Source organism: Megalobrama amblycephala, linkage group LG10 (genome assembly GCF_018812025.1).
Source record: "Megalobrama amblycephala isolate DHTTF-2021 linkage group LG10, ASM1881202v1, whole genome shotgun sequence".
NCBI classification, from domain to species: domain Eukaryota; kingdom Metazoa; phylum Chordata; class Actinopteri; order Cypriniformes; family Xenocyprididae; genus Megalobrama; species Megalobrama amblycephala.
Window position 1 is genome coordinate 32,272,517 of NC_063053.1, and position 24,893 is coordinate 32,297,409.

Consider the following 24,893-nt stretch of genomic DNA (forward strand, 5'->3'; position numbering starts at 1 on the left):
GTCTTCAACTATATGATATTCTGATTCTCAAATATGTGTGAGTGAGTGTGTTTTGTCGTTTAAAAACCTTTATAAATGATCTTTATCTTGATCTATAATGCGAGATGGGCGCCGCCATCTTAGTTTACACTGCAGTTCACAGAGTTCTGTCAGTCTGATTTACAGCAGGTGAATACATCAGTTTCTTCTGAAATATATGCAAGTAAGTGGCTGGTGAACTGGAAGAATAAGAGAGTAAACTTTATAGTTACTTAGACCCATTATGTGTGTCTGATATGAATAAATGTCGGCAAATTATATTTGAATTCACTGTTTATTGATGCTTCCACTGACGTCTGACATCAGTGTGTATTTTATTAACTCCAAATGTATTGTTTAATGGTGCTTATGCGTATTTAAATGTCTGAAACCTTAAAAGAAACATGTGTGGTAACGTACCGCTCAAAGGGTTAAACAATAAACTGACCCAAAGACTCATCCTTCCGCACATTTGTAATGTAAATACTGACTCGATACTTCCGCCTACGTCAACCGTGACCTTTTCAACGTAATTGCGTATTACGTGACGTCACGAATGCGCATCGGAGAAAAGAGCAAGGCCAGCATCTGTGCTTATAAAACTTAAACTTTTTTATTTTTTTTTAAATGACCAATCGTTTTGCTAGATAAGACCCTTATTCATCGTCTGGTATCGTCTGGTGTCGTACGGAGCCCCTAAAGGGACATGGTGGTAGAAAAAAAAAATGGGAAGGAAGGAAATTTTACTTGGTGGTGGAAAAAAATTTGGAATGGGAGGAATTTTTTTTTTTCAAATCTTTTGCGTTCCATCGCAAAGATTGCGTTCCCTCGCAAAGATGTTTTGCGTTCCCTCGCAAAGATTGCGTTCCCTCGCAAAGATGTTTTGCGTTTCCTCACAAAGATTGCGTTCCCTCGCAAAGATGTTTTGCGTTCCCTCGCAAAGATATTTTGCGTTCCCTCGCAAAGATGTTTTGCGTTCCCTCGCAAAGTTATAATCGTTCCCTTGCTGTGAGCTCGGACAAACACTTCCTCTTTAATGTCCCGCTGGCTGGCAGTAGTGTTTTAGTTAGTAACATACGTTAATAATGCACACAAACAATGCGCGGCTCATAGAGTTTGAACTTGTTGGACTCAAAAATGAATGCAGTCAGTGCTTATGTCAAGCAGTTCGGTTGGTAATATATTCACAGATTCGAGCTTCCCGGATTAATAACTCGTGAGCTAAACGTTGTTAAGACACAAACACAAATCATAGTAGCCTAGACAACAAGCTACTACAACCCAATTTTCCTCAAATGTGTTTTATAATAAATTGGTCTCTATGAGCAGGCGGCGGAGATACACACCTGAAGGGACCGTCTGAAAAGTGCAAAACCCGAAACCCTTTTGCTCATTTTATATTACGAAAAATAACTTCACTGTAACACACTGTACTGGCACCAAATTCAGTTCATACATCACTGCTCTCCTGCTGGTTATAGGTACTACAACACTTAGTTTGACAAGTAGCACTTAAAGGCCTTCTTTACACAAATGATGTTGGTACACAGCTTACATACAACAGCTTTTGCATGATCATTTACATTTACATTTACATTTATTCATTTGGCAGACGCTTTTATCCAAAGCGACTTACAAGTGAGGAATACAACAAGCGAGTCGTCATGACGAGGCAAATAGACAAGAAGTGCTTATAATACATAATGATAATGGCTTACTGGATTTGATGGCATTACAATTTATTTAATATTTTTACTAATAACAGTGAAGTTATTATTATATTATTTTATTTAATAATTAATAATCATAAACGTTATGCTTTTTTTTTTTTTATCAAACTAAGTGTTGGGTTTTGCACTTTTCAGATGGTCCCTTCAGGCGTGTATCTCCGCCGCCTGCTCATAGAGACCAATTTATTATAAAACACATTTGAGGAAAATTGGGTTGTTGTAGCTTGTTGTCTAGGTTACTATGATTGGAAGTAGCTTCATTTGTGTTTTTAACAACGTTTAGCTCACGTTACGTTTAGATCGAATCTGTGAATATTGGCAACTGAACTACTTGACATAAGCACTGACTGCATTTCTTCATTTTTGAGTCCAACAAGTTCAACTCTATGAGCCGCGCATTATTTGTGTGCATTATTAACGTATGTTACTAACTGAAACACTACTGCCAGCCAGCGGGACATTAAAGAGGAAGTGTTTGTCCGAGCTCACAGCAAGGGAACGATTATAACTTTGCGAGGGAACGCAAACATCTTTGCGTGGGAACGCAAAAGTTTTGCATGGGAACGCAAAACATCTTTGCGAGGGAACGCAATCTTTGCGAGGGAACGCAAAACATCTTTGCGAGGGAACGCAAAATATCTTTGCAAGGAAACGCAATCTTTGCGAGGGAACGCAAAACATCTTTGCGAGGGAACGCAAAAGATTTGAAAAAAAAAAAAATTCCTCCCATCCCAAATTTTTTTCCACCACCACGTAAAATTTCCTTCCTTCCCATTTTTTTTTTTCTACCACCATGTCCCTTTAGGGGCTCCGTAGGTGTCGTTTAAAGCCCTTTGAAGCTGCACTGAAACTGCCATTTGGACCTTCAACCGTTTGGTGCCCATTGAAATGAATGATATGGAGAAAAATCCTAGAATGTTTACATCAAAAACCTTAATTTCTTTTCGATTGAAGAAAGAAAGACATGGACATCTTGGATGACATGGGGGTGAGTAAATTATCAGCAAAAATTTATTTAAAAGTGGAGTAATCCTTTAACTAACCACCCCCTTTCACCCAATGCATATGTCCTTCACTGACACTTTATTTTAAAATGCTACCAAATTTTCTATTTATATTTATCTTTGATGATATATGATTTACTTCTGAAGCAACCTTTTAAGATTTTAAAGTATTTTAACCTTTGCGTCAGAGAAATGTATCAAAATTTTGTGAGATTAATGTTTAAATCAAACAAAACAACCTGCCAATGAGTTATGAAAATATATTTACAGCAAACTTAAAACAATACGATTAGCCTTACCCCTTTTGCTTGTTTAACTGTTTGGTGTACTGATATGATGTGACACACGCATGGGCGAATGAAGTATGTATGCAGTTTCCCATGATAATCCATTCCAGCAGCTTTAAAATATAATTTATTATTATAGGGTTGTCAAAATTATCTTTTATATATATATATATATATATATATATATATATATATATATATATATATATATATATATATATATATATATATATAAATCAAATAGATTTACATAGTGTAACTTTAAGAAAGTAAATAGGCTCATGATACATTTTTCTTTTCTTTCACTATAGAATTGGATGTTTCTGGGGAAAAAACAAAACAAAACAGAAAACACCGAAAAGAGTCAAGATTACACCACACTACAATTTTTCACTCTTACATTTTTTTTGCATAGATTCTGTTTGAACAGTTGACACGGATGAACAGAGCACATTCATGTTGTGATTGTGTTGTCAACATGAAATACTTACCTTCAAACAGCATCATGATCACAGAAGCGCACGACTAACGCGAGGGTTTCTCCGCAGTCCCATGCACAAGTGCTGGGCCAGCTTCAGATGTGCATGCTTCATAGCGAAGACAGACACCTCAAGAGCTTAGCTCAGTCTGTGTATGATGATGAAAAGAACAAACAGAGAAGAGTGAAAGGCACAGCTTGATGCAGAAACTTACTTCTGACCTGTTTTCCTGTCTTCTTTTCCAGTTCTACCAAGTCACACATGTGGAAATCCAGGGTTGATACCCAGAGGGATTATCCACGGGACCAGATACAACGTCGGTGACAAGATCCGCTACAGTTGTGTGATGGGATATGTTTTGGAGGGGCATGCAGTGCTCACGTGTATAGTGAGCCCAGGAAGTGGTGCATCATGGGATTTCCCAGCTCCATTTTGTAGAGGTAAGATGCTCTATGCTTACATGGGCGGATGGGTTAAAAGCCTTTGCTTTTGAATACTGTGGCTACAATACATGTGCTTGCAATAACATGCTACTCTTACTTTTTCTGTAGTATATAGTATACTTTACTTGATAATCCAAACATGCAATATATCAAAAGAAAGGTCTGAGCCTCTGCTTAAAAAAAAAAAAAAGAAAAACGAAGAATATAGCATCATTCTTTATTTATTTATTTATTTATTATTATTAATAATTTTATTAACACTTAAATGTGAATTTTGTACAAAAAGCTGAGAAAATCACGTTTTTGTCAAAGACTACATCCGGATCGGTTTGAAAATTATGATCAAAACATAAATGGAGTAGATTGAGTCCATCAACACCCCCAAAGCTCATACAGTCCTATATCTCGTCCTGGGTCGACATTTCATTCATTTTTGATTTATATGCTGTTTAATGTTTGATGATTTTTTGTTCATGTGTGCAATCAATGCTTTTATCACTTGTTTCTGCTTCTTTTTCACCTGTGCTAAGCCAGAGATTCTGTACTCTTTTAAAAGGTGCTTAATAGCGTATAACAGTGAAAACATAGATTGCTGGACATTTCCATCAATGGCTAGGAAGCATTGTGACATAAATTACAGAAATTCCATCAATGGTGGGGAAAGAGTTAAGATCAACAATATAGACTGCAACAGGTATATTAGGCTACTGTCCCTTTAAGACACAGATGTAATATACTGTCAAACATTCGATTTTCTCCCAATGTGTAGTTTACTTAACACACAACTGACTTTACAAGCATACTTGCCATGATTGTCATTTTGACATAATTTTGTGTGTATTTCTCCATCCATTCAATCATGATAAGATGCGAAAGAGAAGTCTACTGAGAAGTCTATTGTTGAGCACTGAATTGTTTTTTCACTTTTTTTATTTTTTAAACTGTAATCTTATATGGCTATTAAAATGGCTAAAATGGCTAAAAATGTAATATTGTTTTACTAATTTGACCTTTTTTTTTTTTTTTTTTTTACTTTTTTCCAGCTGAAGGATCATGTGGGGGTACGTTAAGAGGAACAACAGGTACAATATCAAGTCCACACTTTCCTTCAGAGTATGAGAACAATGCTGACTGCACATGGAGTATTCTAGCAGAGCCAGGAGACACCATTGCCCTAGTCTTCACGGACTTCCAACTAGAAGATAGATATGACTTTCTAGAGATCAGTGGCACAGAAGCACCGTCAATATGGTGAGTGAACTGGCCTCTGTATTGCATTACTTCAAAATCTGTTCTCATCTTAGGCCCATATTGAGCAGCATCATCATAGGATCCTTTTCATACAAGCAGTAAGCGGAGTAAATCTTTTTGTAGCTGTATTCAGACAGGATTTGCTTCATAAATGAGATTTGAGCTACAATTGTTAATAGAGTGACATCTGCGATTATATATACTGACTCAGATGGGATTGGGATCTCTGTAGTTATTACCAGGGTGGCCACGGGTCCTTAAAAAGTCTTAAAAAGTCTTAAAAAGTCCTAAATTCAGATTCGATAGGTCGCATTACCGCAAAAATTTCTATAGTCTGACAGACCTAATGACTGATCACTGGACAGAAGATTTTTTTTTTCTCACGCGGCGCCATCTGCAGGACAAAACCCAGCCAATATGTAGGAATATCTGATCAGAGCTGTGCACGGATACACATTTTTAAATAAATCTGCTGTAGCAGAGCTACTCCAAGTGATTTTCGGTGCTGGAAATCCATATATCCTTTGCTGAAACAAACTACCGCGTCGTCATGGAGAGCACAGCTCATGGTTGCTTAGTAACAGCAGACACCACAGAGCGCTTTGGAAAGGAGAAAGCGCTGATGATTAAATCTAACGATTGCTTAGCTCGGATCATGCCAAACCGTGCAAATTATTATTACTGTTATATTGTTCTGAAATTGTTAATGTTAACAACATCAGCATTGCGTGACTGTGTATTTAGTGTATATTAGCGTTACCTGTAGATTTCAATTTCTGTATCCACTCCACAGTCCAAAGTCTTTTGCTTTTTGACTACGGGTGAATCTCCAGTTGTCACTGATGATTGTCATTTGGACCTTTCTGGATTACAATCCGCCATCAAAATGATAAGTTTAATTATTTCAGCTGCTGTGAGAACAGGCTATAAATGTGCCGCTGCCAGCAGCATCCTCACGTGATAAAACCGACTAGCCTGGACAGGACTCCTTCCTTTCTGTTTACGGATGTTATGTAATGACGCACAGACGAACTGCTGCAGTCTGACTCCCTGATTACTAGTGGGAATGTGTATTGGCTGGATGTGCATTTACAGAAAATTAATTGCTCTGTGTACAAGCATCACAAAACCCATTAAGACACACACACACACACACACACACACACATATAGAATTTAGAATTTAGAATTTTGTAAAAAAAAAAAAAAAAAAAAAAAAAATTATGGCATAAAATGATTTTAAAAAATAACACTATTTATAGCACTATAAGGTTTAACGCCTTTTATAGTAGGTCACAAATCAAATAAACAAATCTGTGGTATTGAGCATGTGAACTTTTATAAAAGGTCAGATGTTCTTGCAAACATTGAATAGGGGTGTGCAGCGGAGCCAATATCTGTATCTGTAGCTATCACAACATAATTTGTATCTGTATTCTGATAAAACCAGAAGTCCATCGAATTACATGAGAATCTAATTCTTTCCCCTTCATAATTTTAATTGAACAATTATGCCTTGTAAACTTCTACAAATAATTTTTTTTTTAATTATAATTAAGAATAACAAATCTTTAAATATCTTCTAATACAATAATACTAAATGTTATATAAATGTTAAAAAAAAAAAAAAAACTTATTCTTCATGCAAAATAGCTTATAGAACATGAAAGTTAAAAGAAAATGAAAATTGCTAAAACAACTTTTAATATGCATCTAAATGCATGGATACATAAATGCTTGTTGGCTCCAGAAGAGAGTGAGACAGAGAAACATAATGTGTATCATACCTTACAAAGTTTAAAACATTTAAATATACATATCAAATATTAGAAAAGGGGTATTATGTAGCCTAGTATCTTAGTTGATATTACTCTTGACAAAGCTCTGATTTCTGAAAGATGCGCAGAGACAGCAACACGGCTATAGTGTAGTGATTTTAGAGGTTCGTGTACAGTATAATATCGTGCTATCCCCTGGCTCACCTGTTATTCAGCAAACATGAGTGAATGTATCTGCCGAATATTTTTCCTATTATTTGGTAGAATTCATTATTACGTTTTTTTACACAGAAATTTGTCAGAAAGTTGTAGCATTTGATGAAAGTCAAAATAAACAAGGAAAAGAAATGTACCCCATACAGAGAAATTCTGATCTGGATAGGACTTGGTTTGACTTGAAGGACGAGTTAGCTTAAAAACAGAACTTAAGCCTTTTCATTTTATAGAGACCGTGCAAGAAAAAAAAATGGATGTTCGATTCTGAGGGGATTAAAGGAATAGTTCATACAAACATGAAAGGTTTTTTATTTATTCACCCTCATGTCAAACCCAATAACTGTTTTTCCAAGACAAACAAAAAACAGACATTTTAAGAACCTTTATGCTGCTTTTTTCCATACATTGACAGTTCATAGTGTCAAGGGACTGTCAAGCTCCAAGGCAGAAAACACCATAAAAGTAGTCTACATGACACTTGCACTATATTCCAAGTCTTCTGAAGTCTTATGGAAGCTGTGTGAGAAGAACAGAATGAAATGCATGTTTTCATACACTGGATGTATATATGTATAATTTTATGGTGTGTTTTGTGTGTGTGTGTGTGTGTGTGTGTGGGTGGGTGTTTGTGTGTGGGTGTGTTGGAGAAATGTACACAAATTCACCTAAACTCCACATGGTAAACTAGTCTCACCAGAAAAGGGCTTTGTCTGTCTTAGAGGTATTGATCTAGAGCAGGTGTTCCCAAACTTTTCAGCCCACGAGCCCCAAAATAACGAGCCAGTGACTCACGACCCCCACTATCCTAGGAAGTGATTAAAGTATACAAATGTTGTGCGCAATGCACACGCACTAACGTCTGTTTCACACATACTCTGTTTGCAGTGCTGTGCACATTTTTTTTTTTGTGCCCATATTAACTGATTAGAGCGTTCACACCACACGTGGATACGGTCCGGCAGTGCGTTTCCAGGAGCGGTGCGTCTGCAGCAGTGCAACGATCGTACACACCGAGTCTATTTTTGCTGTGCTGCACAGCGCTGAATTAAAACGACAGCGCACTGTTCGCATTAAAATAAACATGTATTGACGCAAAAACAAATACAAAATAAAAAAATAAAATAGTAATTTCACCATAGATGCATATAATTTAAAGTCTCTGTTATACAGTTTACACATGGCTTTTTTGCCTCGGGTAAAGCAAGGAAACGGACACATTACCAGGCATTTAGGTGAACAATGAGACATAAACGATAGCACTCGTCTCTTCGTGAATGTGGATAAACAAAGTTCTTTATGACCTGAGGGATTTCTTGTAAAAAGATTTAAAAGGAAAGAAAAGACAAGAGTCGCCTGTTTTTATCTATTTTAAGTTTAATTTAAAATGTTTGTGATTTTAACATAAAGCTTGTTTAAATGTTTTGCCACTTTCATGAGCAACATAATATAAATATAAAGTATTACTTTACATAAATATAAAGTAATGAAATTAATAAAACATAGTGCGTTTAAATGTGACATCTATGAAATAGGCTATATTGTATACAAAGAGAATAGAAATGCTGACATGCCATGTTCAGTAACAACTTTTGGATTTGAAATAAAAATAAGTAAATGTTGTGTTTGTAATACAAAGCCACAAATCAGTTGCGCACTGCAAATGCGGCATTTGTGAAAGCACAATAGCGCGTGCTGCATCATACTGCAAAGGCATGACAGTGGTGCTCCTCCGCTCTCCTCCGCTCTCCTCCGCTGGTCTCCCTGCGTTGTCTTTTTTTGGTCGATTCATTTCGTTTCATTTCGACAAAAATAATATCCAAAGCTTAAAGCCTAAAGAATTATCTACATGCACATATCTGAATGCTGTAAACTGACCTGCTGCAACTGATGCTGTTGCTAATATGTCATTAATCTGTCGTAATCACCTCAGGAGTCACGGTCGAGGGGAAGGGAAATCGGGAAATCGAAAGGTTGATGGCTTTTTTATTTGCATGTTGTTGTTTTGTTTTTTTTAATTTAACTATTATTTTTAGTATTTTGTTACAATTATTGATAAAATATGCAATTTCTAATCGTTTAAAAAAAAAAATATTTCTGGAAATCATCTTGCGACCCCCACTTTGGGAACCACTGATCTAGAGTACCCTCAGATGGAAATGAGATGCCATTGATCTCATTGATTATTTAGGGAACATATCACTTTCTCTGTGACTCTTTGAATTTGTCCCTGCAGCTGTCAACTTGATGATTGCCACTCGATGTTTCAGTGCTTTCAATTGTTTTCTCTCCTCATCTGTTTCTATCTGCCTCCTTTCATCAGATGCTCTGTTTTCAAAGGTTTGCATTTGTGACCAAATTGTAAATCGCAGCCTAGTACTAGAGTAGGGTACAGAAGGCTCTGCCTGAACTCTATTAACTTCAAGCTCTGTGAGTAAACATGTCCTCGCTCTTGACATGTGGAGCATTGATGCTGTGTAGTCGCACTGGCACCCTCGCAAATAATTTGCTTTTTCTCTTCACCGAAACACAAGCTTGAAATTACACAAACTTGCTGTAAGAGAGCAATGACATTACTTCACTGGGCTGGTGATGAAATAACAGAAGAAGGTATTTACACTGCATCAGAAAGGCAATATCAGGATGTTTATTCTTACTATAAACAGCAGCAGCATATTTGCATGTAGCATAAATAGGAATCTCATGCTGTATATAATCCATATATAATGTATATAATGTGAATGGTTATGTTGAACTTTGCAAGGAAGGACAAGGATTATTGTAACACATTTTTTTTTGCACATACAGAAAATGTTTAGCATAACATTTTGCAATTTATTATTTGTTGCTTATCAATTTAATTTATGATTTTAGTCAGATTTAATTAAACAAAGTACACAAAGGCCAAAGTTACAATGCCACCTGCTGTATAGTTGTAAAGTTGGTAATAAATGAGAAATTAAGCCCAAAGTGATGAAGTCTCTAACATTGTGGTCCCTAAATATTGCTGGAGTACCTCCTTCAATGGAAATTCATAATCCTTCAAAATAAAATTCAGTCACTTTGGAAAGTAATAGCACACCAAAAAGCTGCATGTAATCGACACTGATATCTGGAACAATCGGTTATTGGCAAAAAAAATAAAAAAATAAAATCCGGATTGCATCCACTGCTAGAGCGGCTGAGAAGGGTGCGCTGTCAATATACAGTACAAGAGCGCCTCTCTAAAGGTGAAATAAAAACCATCACCGACGCCTCGCGAAGTCTGTTTTGACAACTGAGGCTGCACGATGCACAGAGCAGGACACTTACCGTAAATGCGAGTTTCCTAGGTAAAAAATGCACATGAACGCCCTGCCATTTTATAAACTTCAATGCGATGAACTCGTAATCATCACTTCAGAAGTGGGAATTATCAAATTTTCCGATAGCACGTGAAGGCAGCATTAAGATGCGGATTTAAAACAGACATTGAAATGGTATGTATACAGTACATATACAGTACACTACCATACATGGTTTCATATCATCATAAAGTAATTAATTTGCTGCATTAATGGAGAACAGCAGTATGTTTGACAAAAACACACGCAATGACCCAAATGTCACAATTGTTACCATCTATTTTCAGTAGTTTATATCCAGCTCAACTGGTCACTTTTACAGTCTAGTGTAGTTTTCTTTATTGGTAAAATCCACTATCGGTCGACCTCTAATTAAAATATAAATTTATTAATGAATAATTAATTATTTTTGTGTGTGTGTGTGTGTGTGTGTGTGTGTGTTTTAACCCAGTCCAACTGAATATTTTATTAATTATTATAAATTATTATTATTATTAAGAGCCAAGCACTGAAGGTGCAAAGGCACATATTGCATCCGCTCTTGAAGTCTATGGCAGCCCATAGAACCGCTTGTGGGAAAATTAAGAAATTTGATACACATGAGGAGGACAGTCTGATTTTGAATTTTCTGAAAAAAACTACTTTTTTGAACTTGTCCTAGATGGTTTGTCTGATTTTCACCAAATTGGCTCACATCATTTTCAGACCATGCTGACAAAAAGTTTATATATAAAAAGTTCTCAAGTAATGTGCTAATGAATTTGACGAAAAGCATGTCAGAATGGATGCAAGGCTATATCTCCACAATGCTTTAGCGTATTGAGACAAATCTTGGTAAATGTCATCACAAGAATGAACTTAGGCTACTTGCAGCGTTTCGGCACAGCGCCATCTATTGGTCAGGAAATATATATTTTTATAACTTTTAAAGATATATTTTTAAAACTTCCAAACTGTTTGCTTTTGATTCAGTGCAGCATACTGAGTTGAATGATACCCAATTTTCCAATGTCAGCCATTTTGGGCATCGGACATTTTGAATTTTGTCATGAAATGCTGTATTTTATGAATGCTGTATTTTTTATTGATTTTGTCTATTTTAATTAAGCTAGTTCTGATAGATCTGCTTGAGTCATACCGAGAACAATGATACCAATTTGGTTGAAATTGCTTTCCGCCATTTTGAATTTCTTTGATAACCTACATTTTCTAATTCCTCTTAGACTGTTGGTCTGATTTTCACCAAAGTCAGCACAGATCATCTTCAGACCATGCAGGCAAAAAATTATTGAAAGTTTTTTTATTGACCTAAGTGTTCTCGAATAACACATCAGCAAAATTGTTGGCATGATGCCAAACTGATTCTGAGGCAGTAACTGCAACGCTTTGGCATATTTTAATCACTCATTGTTGCAGTTGGTCTGATGCTCCCAGCCATGCTTGCATGACTCATTGTGCCTTTTTTGTGCTTTTTATATGTGCTCTCCCAAGAATCCCATATGAAGGATTATAAAGTACTTTTCTGCTCTGGGCTGCCAAAAACATTTCAGTAAAACTACTGTATGTAAGAAGAAATATCATGCATGTTTGACCATTTCATGTAAGGTACACACACTCTTAGTTGTCCCTTGCTTGTAAATACAATAATGCAAAGACATCAGAGACTGGAAAAGTATACTGTAGGTGATGTGCTGTGCTATTGAGGCTGTTTTGATTTCCCTGTATTTATTTCTCCAACACTTTTAAGTAACATTTTTAAGTGCACTAGCTTTTAAGTAACATTTCCTGTCCAAGAGGATGTCTGAGAGCTTTGAGGTCATGTGACACAGGTGTGAAAACAATGCAGCAAGTTATTCTAACCTCACAGGCACAGCTATGACATTTCACAAACAGGTCCGCTATAGTTTCATATGGATTACTGAAGCACTGGCTCAGTGAGCAGCCTCTAGGCCGAGTCTCTTCCATGACATTCAGAAGCATTTTCAGTATTGATCCCATTTCAGTGGCATTAAAAAGAAACCCTGGCCAGTTTTTTAAATGGGATGAGCAGTATATTTTGACGGCAGAAATCTCGCTGCATATATTTTGAGATGCCAAATCAATCAAAACGACTCCAAAAGGGCAGTGAGTACTTATTCCCTGATCGATGTTCGGTCTGATGCTGCTGAATGTTATGGGTGGCACTATGCGTGTTTATGTCTTAGAGTCATTGCAATGTTCCGATTATTTGATTTGTTACTCCATAGCCTGTGTTTTTTGCTTTATAGTAGAACTAAAGCAACAATTATATCACCCTGTAGCCCAAGACTGGTTGCCCACTGAAACTAAGCAGGGTTGAGCCTGGTCAGTACCTTGATGGGAGACCTCCTGGGAAAACTAGGTTGCTGCTGGAAGAGGTGTTAGTGAGGGCAGCAGAGGGTGCTCACCCTGTGGTCTGTGTGGGTCCTAATGCTCCATTATAGTAATGGGGACACTGTACTGTCAAAAACTGTACTGTCCTTCGGATGAGACATTAAACCGAGGTCCTAACTCTCTGTGGTCATTAAAAATCCCAGGATGTCCTTCGAAAAAAAGATTAGGGGTGTAACCTGGCATTCTGGCCAAAATTTGTCCATTGGCCTCCTAATCATCCCCATATATACTGAATGGCTTCATCACTCTGTGTGGTGGGCATTCTGGCGCAATATTGCTGCCGTTGCATCATCCAGGTGGTGGTTGGGGAGATTCCCCCTTCCATATGTATGTGCGCTTTGAGTACCCAGAAAAGCACTATATAAATGAAACAAATTAATTATTAATTATTATTAATGTATTGTGTTTAGAACTATAGCAATAATGGCTTGGGCTGCTCGGGCTGCTCTCCGTATAGCATGTTTTATACACTCTAGACTAGTGCTGGGCATTGTTTGAATTTCTGATTCTGCTTATCTATTCCAATTCTTATCAATTCTCAGATTAAATTCTTTTTCACATGTTCTTGCACTTGAGTGCTTTAAAATCACATTGAAATGTGCACACAGGTATCCATAAGTAGAATCATATTTTTAATTGTATTACAAATCTGTTTCCTGACCTTAGATATCAGAATTGGAATCGATATTTAATTCTCAACCCTACTCGGGACAATCTCCAACCTTCAATTGGAATCACAGAATGACTGTTCAAATGCTGTTCAGGCATAGCTCTTCAAGGTTATGAAAAAAAAGTTGAAAAATGCTGAAAAGACGCCTCTTCTTGACATTCCAGTGTCTACCACAGGACTATTTGGTGAGGCTGTCGAAGGCTTCACAGAGAGATGTATCATGATGCAGACGCAGTCCCAAACCATGCAACACTTGCACTTTTTTTTCTTAATAAGAAATAGCGCTGCTCCCAGCCAACACAAATGAGTCAGCATCCCACCAAAATCCCCTCCAACACTGTTTTGGCTCCATTGAAGACACCTAAGTGGTCTGTAAAGCTGTGTTTCCATGGCCTAAGCATAAGCCTCTGCTGAACCCACAGGAACCACATCCTAGCAGAAAGACACTCCCGGGACAGCAGCAGAACTCCAGCAGGACTGGGACAGGCCCCCAAAAAAGCTTGTCTAGAGTTGTTCAATGTATTGCCCTCTCTTTCTGCCATTTGCTGGAGGAGGGAGGATGAGTTCAATGCTTTGTGTTTGCAATCCAGTCATGCCAGTGCATGGGAAGCCCTCATGGGTATATCTGATGGTGTTAAAGACGATACAATTCAGCTATACAATCCAATTTGTAAGGTGACTGCCTCGCTTCACTTATGGTCTGTGTGCGGTTCACCAGCGGGATGTGTACATACAGGAATCCAAAACTTTCTTGCAAAAGGTGTGACAGAGATTATTGCAAATGGCAAGAGTCAAACAGGGTTTTATAGTAGTTATTTCCTTGTTCCAAAGAAGAGTGATTTGTTCAAAACCTTTTGGTGGAGGCGTAGAGTGGACGTGAGCCAAATCGTTGTGTTGCCAGTCAAGACTAACTGATTCATGATTTATTATTGATTTATTACCAAATGCCAAATTCAGCATTTTAGTGCATTGGGCAGCAAATAATAATAATAATAAGAAGAAGAAGAATAAAAACTGGCCAAATCAATCAAATTCTCCCAGTGTTCCCGATGGCCAGTTCGGAACTGTTCCCAACCCCAGTTATGAAGAGCTTGTGCAACCTCCCTGTTCATACCATGGTATACTACCATATAATATATGTCTGTTTTGTTATACACTGGTGATGCCATCGTGAACATTACTCCTACAGCTTGGTGTTATTTTCTATACTCTGCCCACAGGGGCTAGTTCAGGTTCTCTGACAGTAATGCTCTGTGAACACTATCTGTCATGTCTAGTTTTGGGTTTTGATTGTGGTCATGTCTTTTATTTTGTATTCATGATCACTGTCATGGTTCTTGTTGTCATGTAATTCCCTTGCTCCTCATGTGATCTTGCCATGTGTTCCCCTTGTAAATAGGCCGCAAAGATAGGCTGCCACCTGACAAAAGCAATGCATTCTGGTTAGAAAATTTGGCCGACCTTGATCGGCGCTGCAGCCGCCTTACGATCACATGTGCCATCAAAGTACGGTGATAGCGGTAAGAGGTCAGGCGCTGCAGTTGCTCAAAATCGGCTGCAAAAGCCTTGATGACGACACATTTTATTCTCATTGGTCAGATTCTGTGATGACAAGGACAACGTCTGTTGTGTGTTTTTTCTTAGACAAGTTCCTGTATTTAACCAATCTTGATATTGAATATCTGATATTCAAAACATAGGAATTTTGACCACATCCACTTCTTCGGCTACAATCAATGCAAAAAATCCTTGTTATGAAATTAGTCTTTGTGTATAAATAGCCCTCATGTTACCATTGTATCTGGTCTAGCTCAAAATTAAACCCTGCGGCTCGTGACGACACATTGATGTCCTAAGACACGGAACGATCAGTTTGTGCGAGGAACCAAACAGTATTTATATCATTTTTTTACCTCTAAAACACCACTATGTTCAACTGCCTTGCGCATACGGTTGGTGAGGTCTGAACGCGCTTCGACAACGAAAGTGGAGTCTCGCTATCACTGAAGTATAAGCACGAGGGATCACTTCCGTCATCAGAACGTGTTTTCAGACACAATTTCAGACACAGTTTTGTTTCTCAGCTCTTTTGGCTTTTGGTCTGATATGCATTTTAGACTGTTAGACCTTATATAGACAGGTGTGTGTCTTTCAAAATCATGTCATATATATGCTGATGTCCGATAAAGTAGATGTTGATGACTAGAAATTGATGACTAGCTGATTCTATTTTGTTGACTTGAATGATGACTTGAGGAGAGGTATGCTGTTACTTTTATAAACGACTGGATTTTAACCTTAGACTTAAAATCCTTAAAATCTCATGCTTACTTAGGAGGGACTCGATTCATATATACAGTTGGGGATCTGAATGACACAAGACACTTCTGGGTGAGCTTTTTAGGGCAAGTAAGCAACTAACTAACAAACCACACAGAACAGACCAGCAACCACTTAACAATGCTTTTTGCTCTTAATTTCTATGCATATGAAAATTATACTTTAGGAGACAAATTAAATAATTCATTACATTAATTTGTATGACAATTAATCCCCAGCCAAAACTTCATGACAGCCCTGTCATTAACAACACAACTGCAGGCTTTTAAATTATTGTTTATACCAGGGGTTTTCAAACTGGCGTCTGGGGACCCCAAGGGGTCCTTAAGGAAGTTCGAGGGGGGTCTATGGAAAAGTTCTGAGAAAAACAGAGCAATAAAGTGTACAAACAAAACAAATCATTAAATAAATAAATAAAAAACTGATTAAAATAAATAACATTTAACACAGTACTATAATGATAAATAGATTATGATTCAAAAATCAGTTTTGTAAATATATGTTTTTATGTCACAAACATGACTCTGCCTGGAATTCATTTGTGGATCGCATCCTGTACATTTGCAGGTGGCTTTCTGTGCATTTGTGAATCAACACACACATTTGTGAATTTTGAAACATCAGGATTTGCACACAAATTCACAATTAATTGGACTCCACCCACCGTCTACTCAAGCCACATTGACCAATCGTAGCATGTTCTTGCTACAAACAATACATTTTGTTTTAAAATCAGGGCCGTCTCACCCTGAAATAAATGAGCTTATTCATCTGCATTGGCTCAAATAGGAAGTAAGGTCAATAAAAAAGAAATGAATGCCAGACAGAGTTGTGTTATAAAACTATGTCCATAAAAAAAAAAAATAATAATAATCTTAATGTTAATAATAATAATAATAATATTAATAATAATAATGTTTCACAATATTTTATTTGCAAATGTCATTTTAATTATTTTTGAATTCAACTCAAATTATTTATCTAGAAATACAAAACAATTCTAGCCCCATATAAGCCAACAGATATTTAAGTAGACTTGAGGGAATGGGTTTGGTTGAGAGATGGACAGCTGACAGGCAGATTTGAAGGCTAATGTTTAGAGTACCTCATCTTCCGACCAAACCTATTGATTACTTTGACTTCTGCAAAGCAATTTCCAGAGCAAGGACTTACAGACAGACACTGGCTGACCTCTCATTTCAAGTTTTGTCGATTAGGAGGAAAAAACTCAGGTGTCTCTTCTGTCAGTGTCAAATTGTGCACAAAAATAAATGAAGTGAGACTGAGCATTACAGTGATTTTACCACTACACTGTGTATATGCAAACAGATTTGAACACTGTTTGTCCAGTCAAATTTAATGTGTTGGCAGATCCACACCCTCTGTCCCTGGGGTCCGTTCTTCGTACGTCACTAACTCAGTTAGCTGGATTTGATTGATGATGATTTGGCATGATCTTGGATTTTTCGGTTCTTCGACGCTTATCCTGGACTTGCTGTCATAGCAACAGGTCCATAAGTTTAAACCTGCTTGGGAGCAGGCTTATTTCATGTAAACATAAACATTAGATGGCATCTTTAAAATCTTTAAAAATAAATTTGCAAATAATAATATTATAATATTGTGTAGTCTATCATAATATAGTAGCCAGTTTTACTCGTTGAGAAATTTATTTGTGAGGGAATAATTACCTAATAATTTTACTGGAGACTAACACACATGATGTAGGCTACAGTTTATGCTGTGCTGTATTAATTTGAACCGTGACAGCTATTATGGGAGTGACCTGATGCAGCACAGGAGATGCAGATAACTTGATCTTGACCCTTAAGACACTTTAATTAATGCTGTCATGTAACAAATCTGCTTCAAATGTAAAATAAATGAATTGCTAATTACAACATTGAAATAAAAATGTAAAGCCTGTACAAATACTAGAAATTAGGAATCATGTTACAAAAAAAAAAAAAAAGCAAAAAAAAAACAGTGCACATTTCATTTATCTATTATAACTTTTATGTTGTTTTGGTTGCTTGGCTGTTTTCTTATAAAGGTCCAGAAATTTGTTACGTTTTTCGTCTTTTTTATGTATGATGTCACTACGTTGCTGTCTTGACGCCAGCCAATTGCTACATTACTGATCATGGTTTCAAGTATCGATACATCCGCCCTTTTCGAGGTACACAAGAACATGCAGTAATCTCAGACAACTTAATATTCCAACATATTAAACAACTTAAATATTTTAAACCAGTCCGTAAATTCGTTTGAAGAACCAAAGAGTTCAGCTATCAGAATTAGAAGATCTAACATCTGTCAAATAATCTCAGATGTATTAAGTGAGGTATGAAGAATGGACCCCTGATGTGTATCTGTTCGCATTTATTTATTTACCAGACAGACTGTCAGTCGATATAGAGCCATATTGCACATAATCACGAGTGTGATTTTTTTTTTTCTTTAAAAAAACAAACAAAAACTCTTGTGTGCAGAACTGTTTCTTCCGCCACGGATTCAAATCTCAATTTGACAGTTTTGAGAGTTGAGCCCAAGCCTCTGTTACTAATTTGAAAAAGTCACTTTATAACTAGCAATGATGGCTTGGGCTGCTTCAGTGAAGCTATTGGTGTATAGTATTACTGAGTAAAGTATTATGAGAAATAAAGAGAGAGAGCATGTGATTAACTGTGTCTGGTTTAGCTTTCATTCTCTAGGTCAAATCATATATTCGTGAAAATAATAAATCAGTTTTCCATGTCTGTGTGCGCTGATGAAAGTGATATTTTTGTCATTGCTTCCTTTCAACAGGGATTTCACATGACAGGCATCAGCGCTGGCCAATGCATTGATCTCTGTGAAAGTGAAGCAACAGATTCAGTGTTAGCCCTGTGCAAAGTTCAAATAATCTCTGATTGAAACCTTGTTTCATTTCTGAATGAATCAGCATATTTCAATTGACTGAATGTTCTACTAACTCTAGTAGACAGTCTCTAAAGACAGCCCTTTGTCGCCACCTAGTATATGTATATATTCATATCCATTCTCAGCAGTTGAGCCAAGCTTAAATGCTAATCTCTTATGTTTTCTCCTGTGCCTAGTTTTGTTCGTTATTGGATTGCCTTCTTTATTTTGCTGCTATTTTGGATCCATCTTCATCCCTCAGTCCGCCGTAACACATAATGAGTTGCTTTTGTGTTTGATAGACACATTCGGCAGTAAACTAACAGCAGCAACAACGAAATTAACCAGTTTAATCATCAAAAATAAACCAGAGATTAGTAAACCAGAGTAAACCATTACCATTACCACTATCCACAAAAACTAATTCATTAATACTGTTCAAATGCAATTTTTTTTTTATGCCTAAAGTAAGTCTCACTGTTTTTTTGAAAGAATCATAGAAAGGGTTTTAAAAGAACATGCACACTGAATCTGCAATTCATAGGATTCCTTTTTAAATTCCCTCCTCTCTGCCAGTGCTGCTCGTGGTGTTGTCTGTGGACTTCATTTTCAGCAGTTATTGCCAGCAGTCATCAAAGTGGGCCTGCTCTCTTGACCTCTCTGACTCTGTTGCCAGAGCTTGAATAAATTTGGCTACAACTTGTGAATAAAATAAAGGCCATTCTCTTTGAAGACCTTAGATCTCTTCAGCTGCTCAACATAATCTTTATTTATGACTTCCCTAAACCCAGCATCATAATTTATCAGGCTGTCATCTAGTTTATATAATAATAATAATACATGTAATTAATTATTTGTATGATAATCTAATATCATATTCCTTGGACTGTTGTTTCTGTTTGTTTTAGGAATTTCCCTTGAAAAATCCCACATTTTTTATTTATTTTTACAATTTTACAAATTTCTACAGTTACAACCACCAAACAAAAAGGGGTTTACAGCATAAAAAAAGTTATGTAAATAGCCTAACTGTATTCTGTAATTCTTTAGAAATCCATGCACTGTTGCTTTAAAGGAACTGGAGACCAATGCTAATTTGAAGAGCCTATAATGATCATCATTAACTTTTTCACTTTCACAAGAACCATACAGAAACTTAACCCTGTACGCAGGAGCGGACTGGGACCAAAAAGTGGCCCTGGACTTTCTGGCACACAGCAGCCCATCTCCCAGTCCGCATCACACCACACTATAACACATCGGCTCATTATGTGCAGAGCAATTTTTAAAAATATAAAAAATAATATAAATTATATATAAATGATATTTAAAGGGCACCTATTATGCCCCTTTTTACAAGATGTAATATTGGTCTTGGGTGTCCCCAGAATGTATTTGTGAAGTTTCAGCACAAAATACCCCACAGTTAATTTATTATTACCATTTGAAAATGTCATTTTTGGGGCCTGTTTTAAAAAGAGCTGTTTTGGTGTATACCACCTTAAATATAAATGAGCTGCATATCCCCGCCCTGCCTTTGGATGAGGGCGTAACTTGCATACCTATGGCAATAAACAGTCGGTAGAAGCAGAATGGCTGAGAGTGAGAGACCCGCTGTTTTGTATGGCATTCAGCCGTACATGTTTGAACCGGAATCAGACCCAGATGATGAAGAGACTCCGCCGTCCCCTTTGCAATTATGGATGTGCAACACACACTGTGATAACGTTCGTGCAATTTTTTGAAACTACAAACACAAATACTGTGATAACGTTTGCTAAGTACAAACGAAATTATATTTATGCGAGGGAACGGTTGCGTCACGTTGACATTACTTGTCGTACAGGTGCTTATGTGGCAAATGTGAGAAGATGGCTACAGAACCAGAAAATATATGCTGCAGGGAGATAGAACAGGTATTAATTTATTTACATTTGTAATTGTTGCAAAAAATAATACATGACATAAAACTGTCTGACGCTATTTGTTGTATCAAAGGTTACAAGACGGATGAAACAACTTCAAGTCACTCCATCATGTATGGTAGACCATCCCGGAAAACATACACAGTTTTTAATACAATATCTTTAAAAAAATATATATATACGTGTGGATACACACTATACAAACAAGGTTTAAATTATATACACAGACATTCTACGACGACAACAACAACTTTAGACGCATTTGTTATTGAATTGGCTGACATCGACTGAAATGACTATTTGCTCAAAAAACATTAAATACACTTACTTCTTCTGGAGGTGACGTTGGATCGCGAACAGTAGGCAACGATCCACACTTGAGGATTAACTTTGAAGCAAGACCTGCTTTGAATTGACCCTCGTTCTCAAAACAGTCGGTCAAAAAATGATTTGCGCAAACATAAACGTATTTTGGAATTTTGAGTGGCGCCTTTCCTTCGTAAATAAAATCCATCCACTACGTTTTCAGTGGCTCTGATGTCGGAAGTAAGTGAAAACTACTATGTTCATTATTACATCCCACAACAGAACACTTATGTTTCTTAGGAGACATTACCGGCTGTCGTTGAAACAATGGAGGATGGTTGACCGATCACCGAGGGCGGGGTCTATGCCAAAACCAGATTGTCAATCAAACCACGTGGGTGGGGCTTAGCGCAATTCTACGTCACAGTGAGAGCAATCTTAGAACAGGGCGTTCTGAGACAGTGCTTATGAATTATTGAGATTGTAAAAAAAACACTGGGTGGATTTTTCTCATTCTAGGGTGGTTTTGCTCACACACTGCCAACACACATTTATGGTCAAACACCATGTAAAAGTGAATTTTGCATAATAGGTGCCCTTTAAATAACAAAGATTGTGCTTATCTTTACAGTAATGAATGACTTTGCATTAAAATTAGTCTTTCCTGGTGTACATGGCAAATAAAATAAAGCAATAAGCCCGAAGAAGCCGTGGTTTACAGTGAATTTATAACAGCTAAGGGGCGTTGTTAGTCCCTGACCAAGAACAGCAACAGAAGTTACATTTATTACGCCATTAGATGGCGGCATGGAGTCACTCAGTCGCAAAGACTTTTATATTGAAACTTGTTGTGAACAAGGAACAAGACGCAAATGACAAATGCTTTGACCAGCACTGTCAGTGTCAGCAGCGTACGGGAAAACCCATTAAATTTTAAAAGGACGAGGTCGCAGCGGACATTCAAACTGATTTTTTATTATGAACGTAGGACTGACCTGAAGGAAAATGCTAAATCTGAATGCAGATAATACACTAAGTCAGTAGTTTCCAAACTGGGGTACGTGTCCCCTTGGGGGTCCATGAGGTGACAGAGGGGGTACGCAAACAAAATGCTGAATTTTGCCGTTCATTTAATCCTTCCCTACCTTAAAATAACATTAAAACCGATCATGTATTTTCTAACAGGCACAATGCCACATGACATCCAATCAAAATACCACATCTTTTGCGTCCAAATCTGACAGCGTCCATGTCCACATAAGCAGTGCGCATATGGGTGCATAAAGGTTGCGTGTGGAGTCTGCTGCCTGAGCAAATCGCGCCACATTACTGCCATTCTGTATCTTACTAGCATGAAGAACAATAGCCTGGCACAAAACGTGCATAAATATGAATTTAAGATTCAAACTCTTGATACAAAACATAGCCTACCTTTTGTGAGTTCTTGTTTTTAATGTTGATAATATTATACGAGCAAGAATGCAAATCAAAATATCCACACAACATTTCAACAAACAAAAGGGTAATATTAAGTGTTATTCTTCACAGTATTGTCAGTATTTGCTCTATTTTGCAACAGCAGGATTTCAACACAGCGGTGTTTCGAGAACGAATCTGCAACTTTGAATGAATCGTTCGTGAAAGTCATGATTCACTGATTCATTCATAAATACAGTTACTTGCTTCTTTGAATGAATGACTCGATGACTCATGCATCAAGACAGTGACTTACCGCCATCTACTGCCGGTTTTAGTATTTAAAATAATCACTTTTCACGTTTTTTAGTATTGCAAATTTCTCTATTGAACATTTTTTTATCAAAACATTATTAATGTTGTAAAGGTATTCATAACGATTAAAAAATGCACTATAAAGTCCATATAGGGGGCAAATTTTGTCCCTTAAAGGTGCTCTAAGCGATGTCACGCGTTTTTAGGCCAAAACATTTTTTGTCACATACAGCAAACATCTCCTCACTATCCACTAGCTGCCTGTCCCCTGAACACACTGTAAAAAAACGCGGTCTCTGTAGTCGCCACAAGCTCTGAAAATGGCAATAAAAACAAACTGGTGCAGCCTGGACCACGAAACATAATAAACATGCTCCAGCCAATAACCGACAAGAATGATTTTAAATGCGCGTTCATGACTGTTTCAGGAAGCACGGAGTGGAGGGGGAGGAGGAGGAGGGAGGGTCTAGCTAACCTCTGTTTTGTTTGACAACACTTCAAACGTCAACAGGAAGTTACTCCACCCAGGATCGCTTACAGCACTTTTAATGGAAAATTTACAATCTAAGTGGAAGAGAGGGGGTACGCAGAAGGATGGTAAATGCCTCAGGGGGTACTCTCTAAAAGTCACTCGATATCTCTCTCACAATACTCTTCTACATAATACAGTAAGCTTTAATGAACAAATAAATTGAGAACAAACATATGTTTACGTTGCTAAGACTGGTTGAAATTTAGTAAGGCTGGTTGTTTTTGCCATATAGGCAAAAAGTTCCTTGTGTAAGCGTTCTTTAGGCTGCTGAATTTTGTTCATGCTATTTAGCTGCAATGAAATGTTTTGCAAAAAGACACAGGATAATATGTTTGATATCTAAGGCCTGGTTTCACAGACAGGGTTTAGATTAAGCCAGGATTAGACCTTAGTTCAATTAGGACATTTTATGTAGCTTTTATAAACATGCCTTAGGAAAAAAAAGAAAGAAAAAAAAACATTACTGATGTGCATCTTGAGACAAAACAATGGCACTGACATATTTTAAGATATGTCAGTGCAAGTTGCTTTCAGTTAAAACAGCTCAAACATGCATTTTAGTCTGGGACTATAGGCTTAAGCCTTGTCTGTGAAACCAGGGGTAAATGTTTAACTTATTTATTTATTTATTTTTTTACCTTATTGGAATCGAAAATGGGAATCAATAAGAATCAGAATCGATAAGCAAAATCAGAATCGCTAAAATTTGAACAATACTAAACCCTAATGAACACTCCCATTTAAGTTGAGTAGAAACTGTGTTAAGGGTTTAATAGTGTTAATAAATGTTTAAGATCCATCTCTTAATGGATCTTAATATTTTTTGGGACTAAACTTTTTCTCGATTAACATTGTATTTTGACACTTTTAATCTGTCAAATTTAATTGAATTCACTAACTGTTAACAGTGTCAGAGAGTGATATAAAACAGTTCATTCTCATTTTTATATTTTTTATTCCACATTTAGCTGTTGTCCTCCCAGTGTTTCAGCTCTTGTGTTATCTGCACAGATCTCTTCAAACAGACTTGGCTTATTTTGTCAGGTTTATTCTCCCTGTTGCCTGCCTCTTGTAAAGCACGCTCATTTTGCTTTCTGACTCCTTTGCCTCCTCGGCTCAACCTGGTTTTCATGCACTGTTGAACTCCACTTTCTTGAAAAGAAATGAGGGCTTCACACAGCAGCCTGCATCAATTGCAAGTCACTGTTATTTTGTGCCAGACAGGCTTTACCTCACTTACTGCATTCAGCGCCACCAAACACACTGTCAGCTCAATATTTTGAACATAGGCCTGCCTCTTGTTTGGAAGCAGCTTATTTTGTTGATTTTATTTCCCTCCATAAAATTTAATTTATCTTTGGTAAACAGACAAACAAACAAATACATCCATACATAAAGGTGCATCTAGCAAAAGCACCCCTAAATCAAAATGAAAAAAAAAATAATAAAAAAAGAGAAATTATATTTATTTGTTTGTGCTTTTTTTTTTTTAATCTTTATGCCTTCAGGGATTTTAATTGTATAATTTTA

At 37.0% G+C, this 24,893-nt stretch overlaps 1 protein-coding gene across 3 annotated transcripts in view; it reads left to right on the plus strand.

Moving 5' to 3' along the window:
• LOC125277427 (CUB and sushi domain-containing protein 1-like) overlaps nt 1-24,893 on the plus strand; it is a 750,178-nt gene that overhangs the window by 461,534 nt on the left and 263,751 nt on the right. For 2 of the 3 annotated variants that reach the window (XM_048205771.1, XM_048205772.1), the window contains exons 4-5: nt 3,764-3,958; nt 5,005-5,212. In XM_048205771.1, coding sequence (XP_048061728.1) covers nt 3,764-3,958; nt 5,005-5,212 — 403 coding nt within the window. Of the gene's footprint in view, nt 1-147; nt 203-3,763; nt 3,959-5,004; nt 5,213-24,893 lie in introns of those variants that run through there. The other variant, XM_048205773.1, reaches the window with a different exon arrangement.